The 13,886-nt window shown below is 41.6% G+C and overlaps 1 protein-coding gene across 2 annotated transcripts in view; it reads right to left on the bottom strand.

Moving 5' to 3' along the window:
* pot1 (protection of telomeres 1) overlaps positions 1-13,886 on the bottom strand; it is a 59,489-nt gene that overhangs the window by 24,883 nt on the left and 20,720 nt on the right. For both annotated transcript variants that reach the window (XM_022764594.1, XM_022764595.1), the window contains exons 5-10: positions 12,992-13,099; positions 10,902-10,976; positions 7,546-7,672; positions 5,320-5,450; positions 4,844-5,137; positions 3,794-3,949 (exon numbers count right to left, since the gene is read on the bottom strand). In XM_022764594.1, coding sequence (XP_022620315.1) covers positions 3,794-3,949; positions 4,844-5,137; positions 5,320-5,450; positions 7,546-7,672; positions 10,902-10,976; positions 12,992-13,099 — 891 coding nt within the window. The remainder of the gene's footprint in view (positions 1-3,793; positions 3,950-4,843; positions 5,138-5,319; positions 5,451-7,545; positions 7,673-10,901; positions 10,977-12,991; positions 13,100-13,886) is intronic.

Genomic DNA, 13,886 nt, shown 5'->3' with positions numbered 1-13,886 from the left:
TCGTCCAACCAACAGCCCAAAACCAAAGGAGATTCAGTTTATTCTAAAGCTTGATCCAGCAGAAAACGACTTTTACCATTAACTGACTATCAAAGCTGTTGTTGGTTTAATTTTCTCTCCATTGTTTGATTTATAAAGTGACTATTTTGATTTGTTTTGCTTCTGCTTCCATCTGATCTATTTGCTGTAATTAATGAGTGCTGTGGTGGGTGGATTGCGAGCTACTTATTTGTTATTACTGTTAGTTGTAGTGGCCTCTTAATCAAATGTGCAAGTCTCCAAACAGTGTTTTGCTCAGTGTGTTGGTTTATGGTGATCCACTTTCCCTTTGTGCTACAGTTGTTGGAGATAGAACAAAATAAAATAAAGACTGCTTTTAATCTAACTGTGCATTCCCGTTGTGTAATGGTGTTTGGAACCTGCTTCCTGTGGCTATCCAGCTGTGACTGCTGCACTATTTAGGACTTAGGATTTAGGATTTACATTTACATTCACTCGTTTGATGCTTCTATCCAAAGCGACTTACAAGTGAGGGACAACACAAAAGCTTCAGTGCTGCAGGAGACCTGGTTTGAGTACTAAGCACTACATCTATTCAATAAATGCAAGGAGATCAAGTTAAAGAAGTAAGTGATAGTTAGGCATGTAAGGGTGTTAGAGTTGTTAGGAGTGGAGGTGCTCTTGGAAGAGATGAGTCTTCAAGAGATTCTTGAAGACAGAGAGGGACATTTGCAATGGTTTCACTGTCCGTTAAGGGAGTTCCACCAGAAGGGCGTTGCAGTAGTCGAGAGGAGCTATAACCATGGGCCTGGGCCAAGAGTTGGGTGGGGCACTGAGTCAGGTAAGGCAAGATTTTTCTTATGTTGTATAGAGCAGAGCACAACCGGGAAACAGATGCAACACGGTCAGAGAAGGACAGCTGGTCATCAAATATTGGTGGTTGGGGTAAGAGATGAAGAGGCAATTCTGATATTAATATGGTGATGGAGAGACTGATCGGTGGGGAGGACTATGAGTTCAATTTTAGAGAGGTTTAGTTGAAGGTGGCGTTGCTTCATCCATGTGGAAATGTCAGAGCGACCAGTCGAGATCCCAGAGACCGTGGCGGGAACGACAGGTATAGTTGGGTGTCATCTGCATAGCGGCGATATGATGACGTGGCTTTACGTGTTTTAGCGCATTAAAGACTCAGATCAACAGAATCCCCAAAAAACGTTTTCTCAGTTGCCACTAACGGTATCTGGATATGCAGACAGTTTCACTTTAAACAACAGGGAGCCTTTTCCACATGTGTATCACAGTGCAATTATAACAAACTAATGACAGGAAAGCTGAATAAACACAGACTGGGATGAATTTTCTCTCTGCAGCAAGTTTCAAGTTTCTACAAGCAGATTTTTAACAGAAATGAAGTGACACCAATGATTGCCTGGAGGGAAGGAAATCAATCTAAAAACCGTTGAGATGATGGGAACATGATGCCTAACTTGCAGAAAATGGCCTAAAATATATGAAAACAGGTGGATATGAACATCTGCCTGTGGGGTTCACACTTAAGCAGGTGAAGGAAGAGGGAAAAAAAATGTGAGCTTGAGTTGTAGTTTAAAAAAAGACAGAAAGTTTGACATTCATCTCTCCAAGCCTCAGTGGAAGTTAAATACACCTGTTCAACGTGACTGGACGGTGAGAAGCACCTTTACACTGGGGTTAGTGTGAGTTGTCCTAAAACAATGTATTCAGGGTTTTATATGCTCAACAGAACTGTGTGTGTGTGTGTGTGTGTGTGTGTGTGTGTGTGTGTGTGATTAGTCGTGTAATTCAATGTGACTTTGTGACTGACGCAGTGTAATTTATGTCTCAGAGACGTGAATAAAGATGGATGTGCTTCTTCGCTACAGTCAGTCTGTCTCTCTCTCAAACACACACATGCACGCACGCACGCACGCACACACGCATACACACACACACACACACACTGGGAGGAATCATTTGAAAACGACTTGGGTGGATTTGTCTGGTTTTACATCCAATCTAACAGAAGCTGAGTCAATCTGAATCACAGTGGACGCACACAGTGACTCCTGACCAACACACATATTGTACACACACACACACACACACATTCACACACACACACACACACACAGTTGGTGGTTTATCGAACATGTATCTCGTCTTATTTCGGTCATGCTGTCCATCACTTCTACCAAAAACAATAACACCGAGTATCTGACTCACTGCTTGTGTTTCTTGACCTGTCAGATTTCTTCTTAGCTTGTTGTGTTCAGTACGATTTAATTGGACTCTGGTTCATATCCCCTTTTGGTACGGTTCATCTAGACAGATCTGAACACAGCAGCTGTGCTCGGATGTAAAAAAAAACAAACACACACTTTTGCTAGAATTTGCAAGAATTTCCTTTTGTGTGAAAACAAAACTGAACCAAGGCAACGACTTAATAACTCAACCACTAAGATCAACCAGAGCAAACAACAGATTTGAAAATGCTCTTACAGATGTAGAGTTAATATTACTAATAAAATTGATGGACAAGACGACAAAACGCAGAGTCAGGTGAGGAGTAAGTTGAAGTATCCTTTAAGATTCATCTTGTAAACCACAGCACACGTCTGTTTGTTCTTGTGTCTGGTCACAGCTGGTGTTAAATGACGACAAAATAAAATGTAAAACTCCTAAACTAAAAAGAAGGAACAGGTCTAACAAGTGTCAGAGCTCCACAGCTGGAAGTTAATGAGTCCCTGTCTGCAGCACTGATAGGAACATCTGAGGAGCAAAGAGGATCAAAGCTGCATTCTCACTTCCCAAAGAACGAAGAGGAGGAGGAGGAGGAGGAGGAGGAGGAGGAGGAGGGAGCGAGATGGAGATGGTTTTTAAAAATGCACAGTGATTATTGTGCGGAGTGTGATGTGAGGTGAGCCCGAGGCCCTCCGAGCGGCAGAGAACAAACCGGTTTGTTTTGTAGAACAGAGAGTGAAATAAATGTTTAACGTAAACACGGAGGCGGGAAAGCGACGCCGCGCCGAGACACTGTTCTGTCCTGTCACAACACAGGATTCTCCATGACCACAAAGTCTGACCTTAGGATTTGTAGATTTAAATAAAGTGTACTTGTTTTCTAGGTGCTACAATCTGATGTAGTGTTACTTATAAAATACATTGCCAACACAACTTAAATACAAACATATATTATATTATATTATCCTCTGCTTGTCTTTTAATAAAATACTTTTGTTGGATCATAATGTTTGTGTTTTATTTCTGTTCAAATGCAGCTTTATTATCTGGATATTTAAAACATGTCTGGTGTTTGTTCTATGTGGCCGAACTTCTGGAATATCAACGGCCAAATTTTAATTGAGTTTCTGTTTGTATTATGATTTTATTGGTTTTATTTCATTGCCTTTTATCTCTATATCATGACTGCACCACTGTTTTTTTATATGTTTGTGAAACACTTGGAAAAGTGCTATAGAAATAAAGTTTGTTATTATTATCATTGTTATTATATTGCCCATCAAAACTCTGGGTGCACACACTGTGAACCATGCTGCTAAAGAAGCAGCTCTGGTCTGTGTGTTGATAAAAAGTGTATCATGAGTCTAAGCTTTTTTAAAGTTAATTAAATATATAAATCGGCATAATTAAAAGTCATCTTGCATTAGCTGTTATCATATTACTTTCAAGTTATGACTGAGAATTACAGACGTGATTTTAAGCTGTAGTTCGGTGATAAATCATTTTCTGGATTTCATTGTCGTCAGCGAGCTCTGACCTTCAGCTCCCTGGCGACCTCCACGTGGTTGTCGTAGACGAGGACGTTGGCGATGAGCTTCTCTTTCTCCTTGGAGAAGGATGTCGGTCCCTCCGTGGCGTCTGGCTCGACGATCACGTTCAACAGAGTGCGAGGACACCTGGTCCCGTCCCACACCTGAGAAACACAAAAACGCACGTCCATGATGAGATTTTTCAAACACTGAATTTCTCTGGTCTTGTGTTCCATATGTTCCTAAACCCAAAAACACACGCTGACGAGTGCCAACCAGACGAGTTGCAGGAAACATGGTCACAGTCTCTCCCTCCTTAGTTACAGCATTGAACAACCAGAAGTGTGTTTGCAGAACATTAAGATGTCACAGTGAAGTTCATTGTCATTTCTTCCTCATTTTTATCCTCATTTGAATTAAACTATGTCATAACTAGCGTATGAATTTGTGACTTATGGCTGAAAACCTTCGACCATAGATATAAGCGCAGCTTTAGAAATCAGCGAGAGCAGACTGGCAGCAGACCAGCAGTCTCTGCCAAACCCTGTTCAAATTTATCTCCTCTATCGGCCTCGCTGGCAGGAAACCGGCCCGTCACTTACAGCCTCATTTTCTGTTCGCAAAACCGAGGTGGCAGGTAAAACAGCTTGAGATCAAGAGACAGAGACATGAGACCTCCTCCCACTGAGGCCACCAGACTGCAAAGGAGATTTACCGCGAGACAGATGAAGTCTGAAGGCAGACAGCTCCATGATCCAGAGGGAAAAAACACAATATAACTATTTTACTTTTAAGGCTGAGCAATTAATAAACTTGTCAAATCCCAATCGCAGGAGCTGCAATCTTTTCTTAAAGCTCCATATTTTCTTCTTCTGTGTTGAAGTGTTGATCCATTAGAAGATATATTTGTGGTTTTAAGAACCAAAAACCATCTCAGTGTAGTTTTACATCTCCTCTCTCAGGCTTCTCTCTGCAGCTCTAGTGACAACAGGTCTGTGAGCCAATCAGAAGAGAGGAGGCTCTGAGCCTCTCCTCTGACTTCGCTCCAGGTGTCTTACCCTCAGCAGGGTGCAGGTGGTGTCGATGGGGGCTTTGGCCAGCAGCTGGCAGGTCAGGTCGAAGTAAGCTTTGGGCTGAACGGCGGACAGAGGGATTGTGGGAACCGGGGGGAGGATAGTCTGGCTTGCTGACCACGATCGCAGCTCCTCCACAGTCCGGCGGACCTCCTGGTCAAAGTGGAAGGAGCGGCTGGAGGTCCGCGGCTCCATGGCTCCGCCCACTGCCCCGTCAAACGTCACCACAGAGAAACCGAAGGTGTTGACCAGCGTGATGGAGTCGTTGAAGAACTGAGTCTGAGGAGAGAGAGAGAGAGAGAGAGAGAGAGAGAGAGAGGGGCGTGGGATCATTCATCACTCACCGCTTCAGCTTTAGTTCCTACGTTCACAAAATAAACCACAAAATAAACAGGTCAAAGCTGAATTTGGAAACAGTGGACGTGGTTATTAAAAGAACCAGTCAGTAATCCGGGGCGCACCTTGACTCTGTGCATGCGGACGATGTCTCCGATTTGAAAGATTTTGGGATGGTCCTCCAGCTTCTCACAGAAGATGGTGCAGCCGATCTTCTGGTTGGACTGGTCGGTGATCTTCAGGCTGGAGCAGAAATCTGCGGAGAGAAAAACGTCTCAGCTGCTCATTTTATTCATAGTGATGGAGTAAAACCAAACTTTGGGCCAGGATGAAGAGCAGGTCTGGGGTTATCAATCAGTCATGTGTATTGATTATTGTTTGTAAAAGGTGCAAAAGGTCAGAACATATTGACACTTTAAAGACCTTTTAATCGCACTCAGATGATATTAACGTTAATCAAGTCAAGCATATTTAACAAAGTGCTGTATAATATTCAAGGCAATAAATATAGTGTGTTAATTCAACTCAGTCATTACACGGAGCAGAGCAACGTACAATGAAATTAGCAGCAAAAAGTGCAATTTATAAAGACAGGAACAAAAGTAAGACAAGACATTTAATAGTAACTGAACGTATAATTACGTATAATTTAAATCTGTATCAGTAATCGAGCCCCGATCAGCCCCTAGTCCTCACAAAACACAGAAACAAGCGAGTGTGTTCATGTGAAAATTCTTGTTCTCAACATTAACAAACAAACAAACATTGTTTTACCAGTAAATTATTTGTAATTAGTCACAATCATTTTTTCTAAAATGTTTTTTCTCTCAACGTTATGAGTTTTTATTTTACGACTTGTTTTCAAATCCATTAAATGTGCATGTGAGCCTGTGCATGTTCAGGTGTATCTGACAGGATTTCATCTGTGTGAATGTGTGTGTGTGTGTGTGTGTATGTGTGTGTGTATGTGTGTTTCTCTCATGTCTGATCAGATGGATTTTTCTAATATCTCTGTTTACTTTAAAAGACGCCTGAAGGATCCATAAAGATGATGATGATGAAGTTTGGGCGGTTTCCAGCAGAGACACTTTACTGTTGCTGCTAAACACACACACACACACACACACACACACACACACACACACACACACACACACACACACACACACACACACACGTGTATATATATTTACACACACTCACACTAACACTGCATCATCCCGTCCTGAGTGGCTGTAGGTCGACTGGTGTTTATCGTCTCATCATAACTTCCATCGCTCTTCTTCTGTCATTTTGATATAGTTGTGTGAGCGCTAACAGCTAACAGCTAACAGCTAACCACCTCCTGCTCCTCAGGTGTCACTGCTTCCTCTGCACTCGATGCTGATGTCGTGTGTTAACAGGACAATGAAGTGAATGACTCAACAATGTTCACACCATCAACACATAAACTGAAACTATGTTTCACCATCCTGCTGCTCTCCACAACTTCTGAGTGTTACCACGGTAACCAGAGACGACGAGCCGCTTCACGTCTCTGTCCGTGGTGCTGAAACTGTTGAAACTTTCATTTTAACTCTGTTTGGTTTGAAAACAGTGAAAGAGCTGTTTTACCTTTACATGTCACATACGAAACTATTTTCTATTCTAATATGAAAACAAAAGTCACAACATTGAGAGAAAAACTCCAAATATAAACGTAATAATATATTCTATTAATAAAATATTCATGACATTACAGCTTTATTCTAATCTTCTAATTAGGACTTTTTGGTAAATTTTCCTTAGTTTCATAAAAGATTTCAATTTTGTAGAATTTAATTTCTGTTTTGTAATATTATGACTTAATCTCATTACACATATTTTTGGAAAATTATTAAAATTATTTTCGTAGTGTTGTGATTTTTTTGTCTTTTTCTTTATAAGATGGTAAGTTTATACAAACAGCACGTGTTTTTTAACAAAACTGACTCAGACTCAACATTGTGAGGATATTGTAATCTTTCGTTAATTAAAAACTTTATTGTCAAATAACTTTATTCTTTTTAAGTATGACCTTTTAAACAACAAGTTTACTTTCATCATAATGACATAATAATAACTTCAAAGCGACAAAATGGAACTTTTCTGCATTTAAATGTCTAAAAAAGACTTGACCTATTTTATACATTTTGTCAAGTTGTGTTCTAACATTCTCCCAAATGTTTTGAAACATGGAGAAATCTGTGATTTTAATCAAGGTAGTGGTCAATGCTGCCATACCCCCTTTACGCATGTGTTAGCATTGTTGTTGTAACCGTCAAAATTTTACTTTTTATCCAGTTTTAAGTGACACTGAGACTCAGACTGACCTGTTCCCCGGCTCTTGAACGGCTGCTTGAAGAAGACCACCACTCCGTACACGTTGACCACAGATCCAGCCTTCAGGTCGCCCAGTCGCACGTACGTATATTTTGGAACCTTGGCCTTGGTGGAAACCTGAGTAGAAAACAAGAAGCACGAACATCAACAATGATATCACGCCAATATTAACATGTTAGCATGTATTACAACACATTTATTGTAACGGACGACAGACAGATGCTGCACCGGCTGTATGACGCTGTAACACTGGCATACTGCTGCAATTTAACAACATCCCATAATACTGAGGAGGGGAGGCAACTACTGGAGAGTAGACAGATTTATAGTAACTTGTGTGTAAAACAGTTTCTGCTACATTCATTCAGGTGCGGCTCCAGCACACTCTTACTGCCGGAGCCCAGGTCTGTTCATTTCCTGTGGTAAACTCAGGATAAAGCTAACACATCACTTCCTGCAGGAGTTTCATAATAAAAGTGTTTCAAGAGCATTTTAATAACGCCAACTCGTCATTGAGTAAAGTTTCAATTAAAAATAGATTTTAGCCATTTTTCAGCACTTTGTTGATAATACAGTTAAAGACTTTATTATCTTTATTCATTATCTCTGACAGAGTGTGAAGAAGAAAATCACGTCTGACATGAATCAACTTTTTACTGCAGAAGAAAAACTGCCTGCAATGTGTAGCTATGCAGTTTTGTTTTCCCTTGTGATCAAAGAGAAGAAGATGGAGCCACAGAGTCGAGGTGGTTCAGAAGCGTCGTACGGTCTGGAAACACTTAAAGCTTCAAATATAGAATAACAAAGACACGCGCTCGTCTTTGTGTCGTCCTTCATGAACATACATGTACCTGTGCTGTGGACATACGGAGGGCTCACCCTGCTCAAATCAAAGAACGTAACTACACACAGTTTCATTTACAGAGAGGTCAGGAGTCTCTGCTCAGTGGAGGACTGGTGTCCGACCGCTGGCAACTGAAGCAGGAGGATATAAAGATTTACGAAGGTATTTTCTGAAGAGAAGCGTTAATGTGTTTTTTGTGATCTCAGTGTTGTTGAGGATGAATTTCAGTTTTGGTTCAAAAATGGTTATCTGAAAGTCCCACATGTATGTTGAGTTGACTCTTTAATGAAGGGATTCATGGGGAGAATGGCAGCTAAGACAGAGGACACTTTCTCTATTATTACAGTCAGGGAGATTTAATTTTTTTTTCTTTTTAAGTGATTTTTTTTAACATTTTATGCCTTTATTTGACGGCTCGGGTAGAGAGACAGGGAACTGAGGGACAGAGAGGAGGGGAATGACATGCAGCAAAGACTCCCGCCCGGAGCCGCCCTAAACACTCAGCGATTGATGATTTTGAAATGTTCTCATTTTGAATTTGTGGAATTGTATATTGTGATTTGTCATGTGGCCGTCCTGGTTGTTGTTGCCGTCTTGTGTCACCAACATAAGGTGAAGGACACACAAATAATCCATCTGATCTTAAAACCTCTATCATGAAGGCTACAGAGGAAGAAAGAGTGACTGACAGTGGGCTAACAGCTGTCATGCTAACATGCTAACTGCATGAACAGTGAGCTGAACAGACAGCCGCTGTATCATCGCTGCAGACTGGCATGACGGCAAACTGAGGACAGAACTAACGTTTTAAACAATAATCATTTTTCCGAGACGAACAGATTTTTTTTAAATTTTTTTTTTAAATCTTGGCATTTAACTAAACAAATGTCTTTTCTGATAAATGTTTAAAAGCTGAGTAAACTACTGAACAAAGCAGCTGATTCCCGTCTCTTTTTCTGAACTTCTTCCATCTCCTCGCTCAGATGTGAGTTTCAGAGGAGAACACTGAAGATCTGAAGAACCAGCATATGCTCCTAAAAGAGAAGAAGCCTGTCCAACATTTATTTTTACCAGCATTTCTTCTTAAATCGAGCCTTTAAACTTTGATCACAGGCTTCTGAAAATCGCCAATCTCTTATTTATTCTCATACAGTGTGTGTTATTCTGTCTTGTATGTTAATTTATTCTGTTTGAAAATGTTTATCGCAGCTCCACCTCACTGTCGCGCCGCTTTATTGATCTGTCATTAACTTAATATTTTATTTCCTGACTTCCACGTTTGTTCTCTGGTGTTTCTGCGGGCTGACAGTCAGCACGCTTTTAATCATGAGAGTCTGATGTTATTTTTGCAGTTTTGCTTTATATCCACTGAGGAGGTGAACGGTCTGTTTAATTATATTCATCTGCCCCTTTGCAACATTCAGCGTTAAGAGGATGCTATAGCTTTCTAACTTTAGCATATTCCCATTTAATGTTTTGATCAAAGCTATTTCAGCACCTACTGAGGCGTCCTCAGCTCTCACTGTTTGTCCTGCATTACAGGAAGGAGGGGAGCTAGCTAGCATTAGCTCTCTGTCTCACGGGTCTCCCTGCGGTGACAGCAAAATGACTGGACTCAGTGAAAGACTCAGTAATGCGTGCGTTACCCGTGATTTGAATCACGGCCAGGAAGCAGCAGCAGTGGGGAGAGCTCAAATCACAGATGGTACAAAACAACAGCTCAAACATCAGCCTCCAGCTGGTTAACGGCCTGTGTGGCCGCTCAAAGTGAAGTGATAAAACCATCATCCGGAGGAGAAACTCACTGCTATTCCACAGTTGGACCGGCACTTCAGGTGTAGTGTATTGGCCTCTTAAGGAGTTAATAACTGCTGTGTGTATGGATTATAGAGTGATTACAGTACTTTTTCTCAGCAGCTCTGAATGTTTAAATTCTGCACTTCAGCCAGATGAGTTCAGATTCTGTTTTTGTCAAATGATCTAATTAATAATTTTAATAAAAGTCTTGATTCTATGCACAATTTAAACTGTTTTTTCACTAAAACCACGAGAGATAATTACGACACCGTCTTAGGTCAACTGTCAGGAAAAGAAATCAACAGAATCAAGTGATCAGAAAAAGCTGTAATCTGATGATAAAAAAGTTGTTATTTCATTATTATTCCATCTCATTTTACACTAATGTTTTTAACATGTTTTTATGTTCATTTTATGTCTTTTCGACCTTTGTTCAAAACACTTTGTGCAGCAAAGTGCAATACCAATAAAGTTTTTCATTATTATTGTGTGTGTGTGTGTGTGTGTGTGTGTGTGTGTGTGTGTGAGAGACATGTTATGTTGTGGCAAAAGTCGACCACAGAGACCAAGAGGTCTGCTGAGACCCTGCTCCAGCCGAGGTGACTCGGGGACAGCCGGCCGCTGACATAAAGCGTCCTGACAGATACAAGAGCTCCACAGCACGTCCCAGCAGCCTCTTCAGCTAACCAGGCCTCTGACTCTGACCTCAGCGGAGAGCGTGGTGCTCCTCTTGTTGGCCAACGGGGACCTGGGGTCAGGAGGAGGCGGCGGCCGGGACACCTGAGGGATGAAGACAGAGATGAGACTTAACGTCTAATGTGATGTGTTTTCAGTGAACAGCCACCACAGCAGAGAGACGCCGCAGCGCTGCAGGAGAAGCAGAAAACACAATCACAGCGAGGAGGAAGGAGAGTGGAATAATATCCGTCTCAAACAGAAACAATAAAACTGAGTGAACTCCACCTCAGAATACAATAACAAAACTGCCTGAAATCTGTTAATATACAGTCAATCTATATGAAACCCCCCGTCCGTAGACTGTGAGGGAAAGACACAGCATTCAGGCTCCATTCCTTATCTGTGGTGTCCAGGATGGTTGGTCTGAACTCCACAGCTTTGAATTTTAGGATTTAAATTTGCCTATAGAAGAAACCAGAGTTTCACTTGAATTTTTAGATCATTGAGAGAAATCTGAATATAGTTTAAAAACATTCTGTGTACACTGGGACGCTTTTGAGAATGAACAGATACGTTAGTCTCGGCTGTAAATCTGAGAGATCTCTCTGGACTGCTGGTGCAGTGACGGCTGAGCCTGCAGGTGAGACATGAAGAGGATGTGAAATTCATCAGCAGGTAAACAGAGACACATCTCCAGGTTTTGTTGTTGTTGTTCTGTCTGACAATGACGCAGAGCGAGACATGGCCGACGATGAGTCATGTTCAATTTACACCTCACACAGAAGATCTAACAGACTTACAGCCTGCAGACTGAACTTACACACACGCACACACACACACACACACACATATGGATAACAAAGCCATGATGCATTGGTTCAGAGAGAGAGAGGACAAGCACAGTTCACGACCTCATTGAGGGTCACCACAACTAAAAGCATTCATTATTACCTTATTAAGAATTATATTATCAGGGTATTATTACTAATAATCTACTACTAATCACAGTTAGATCCTCAATCAGAGCCTCAGGTCACAAACAGATTCACCGCTCTTTAAAACAACATCACTCACTTTTATTACCGAAGCAGCATTTTAAAGTTGGAGCTGCTCGAGGTGGAGCTCATTTTAACTTCTTATATACTGTTGTGTAGTTTGATGCTTCACAGTGGGTCACTTTATTTTATCAGTTTAAAATCTTAATCTGAGAATCACCTATCAACTATAAATGTAGAGGAGCAAAGAGACTCTGAAATGTCGGGACATATACTTCACTCAGGTAAAGCAGTAATACCTCACAAAGATCTCTCAAGTGTTTAACCTTGTTAACGTCCATATGGTGTTTGTTATATAATACAAACATATGATGCGTGAAATAATCATCAGCACCGTGACTGAGTGTTTCCACCTTGAACTGCAGTGAACCAACGACAGTCTCATAAAAACAGATTCAGGGTTTCATACGTCACAAACCTCAGGAACCGATCCTGTCAACTACAGAGAGAGAGCGTTTGCTTTCGCACAGCTGCTAACACTGTGTCAGCCACCGTCAGTTACAAGCTAACAAACAACACAAACAAATAAAAGATGCTAACTACGCTAACCGTTCTGATACGTCTTCTAGTTGCTGATTTTGGTCACAACAGACTCCTCAAAAAACTCCTGAGGCTCTCTGTTTCCTCCTCGAACCATCTCCATATTCTGCTCTTTCACCGGTCAGCCTAACGCAAACAGCTCAATGAGGAAGAAAGAGTAGATCAAGCTAGATGAACGTAGCTTCCAGCCCCAGTTTTTCATTTATTTATTTATTTATTTTTCACTTTTTGTGTGTGAAAATCATGTTAAACCATATATTAATCATAGCAGAGTATCTTTACATAGTTTAAAACACGTCTGGAGAGGAACTTTAAGTTGTGCTGTACTTCAGGAGGTGTACGTGAGTTTGATTGGCAGCTGTCACACCAGCTCCAGTGACCCACACTAAACGGGCAGAGTTAGTTTTAAATGATCCAAACAGTGTAGGTGTGGCAAGACATACACAATGAAAGAGCCTATTCATGTATACATACTATACACACTGTAGAGTATATTGTACTTAGACGTATAAGAGTCCTCACATAAAGGCAGGCGTTGTCTCCTGACAGCAGCAGCTTACAGGGGTGCAGCTTGTCCTTGTGAACTGAGCCAGATTTGTCCACAGTGAAGCCAGAGGCCACCACCACATCCTGCAGGAAAACACAAGATAAACAACAACAAGAAGAGAAATCGGGGGATTAAAACTGAGAGAGCAAAGAGAGATAAATACACATCCTTCTTCCCAGAGGGAGGACAGATTGAAGCGGCAGATGTTGCATCGGGGGAGACGTTGAGTAAGACGTCACAACAAGCCACCGATGATAAGCTGGTGTGAAAAGTGGAGATTGTCTTTTGTCTGGCGTGTCAGCTGCCCCCAAGACGGCTTTAAAGCCTCCGCTCAGGGCTGACAAAGGGACAGCAGATAGTCTGAATAATCATGTTACAGAGACACACAGCCTGACAAGACCTCTGTGATCTATGGCTGAGCACGGCGGCTCAGGCTGTGATGACTTCCTGCCTTCACCGAGCTTTACGGGGCTTTGAGACCCGTCAAGACGCTGCTGTAGGGAAACCAGAAAACACAGTGACATGATGCTGACAGGAGGATTATCCCTGATGTGTTCACTGTCCCCGCACAGGTCACAGACAAAACCCACCGCTCTGTAAACAACATCGTAGGTGCTGCTGTGCACAGCTGTGACAGTATCGCAGGGGAGAGAAACTAAACCGTCACAGTGCGCCGGGCCAACAACGATTCAGAGTCACTTTGTGTTAAACAAGTTAACAAAGTGTGAGGCGACAGAGCTCAGGATCATCTGTTCTTTAAAACAGTTGCTTATTTCCACATCCAGCAGTTATGGAGCAACAGTATCATTCATGTCCAACTCATGAATGTAAATCCAATGCCCCCTCTCTTTTAGCTCTGTGTTTGGTCTC

This window comes from Seriola dumerili, unplaced genomic scaffold, assembly GCF_002260705.1.
Source record: "Seriola dumerili isolate Sdu_G_001 unplaced genomic scaffold, Sdu_1.0 BDQW01000550.1, whole genome shotgun sequence".
In the NCBI taxonomy this organism is placed as follows: Eukaryota; Metazoa; Chordata; class Actinopteri; order Carangiformes; family Carangidae; genus Seriola; species Seriola dumerili.
This window is presented reverse-complemented; position numbering and strand designations above follow the sequence as displayed.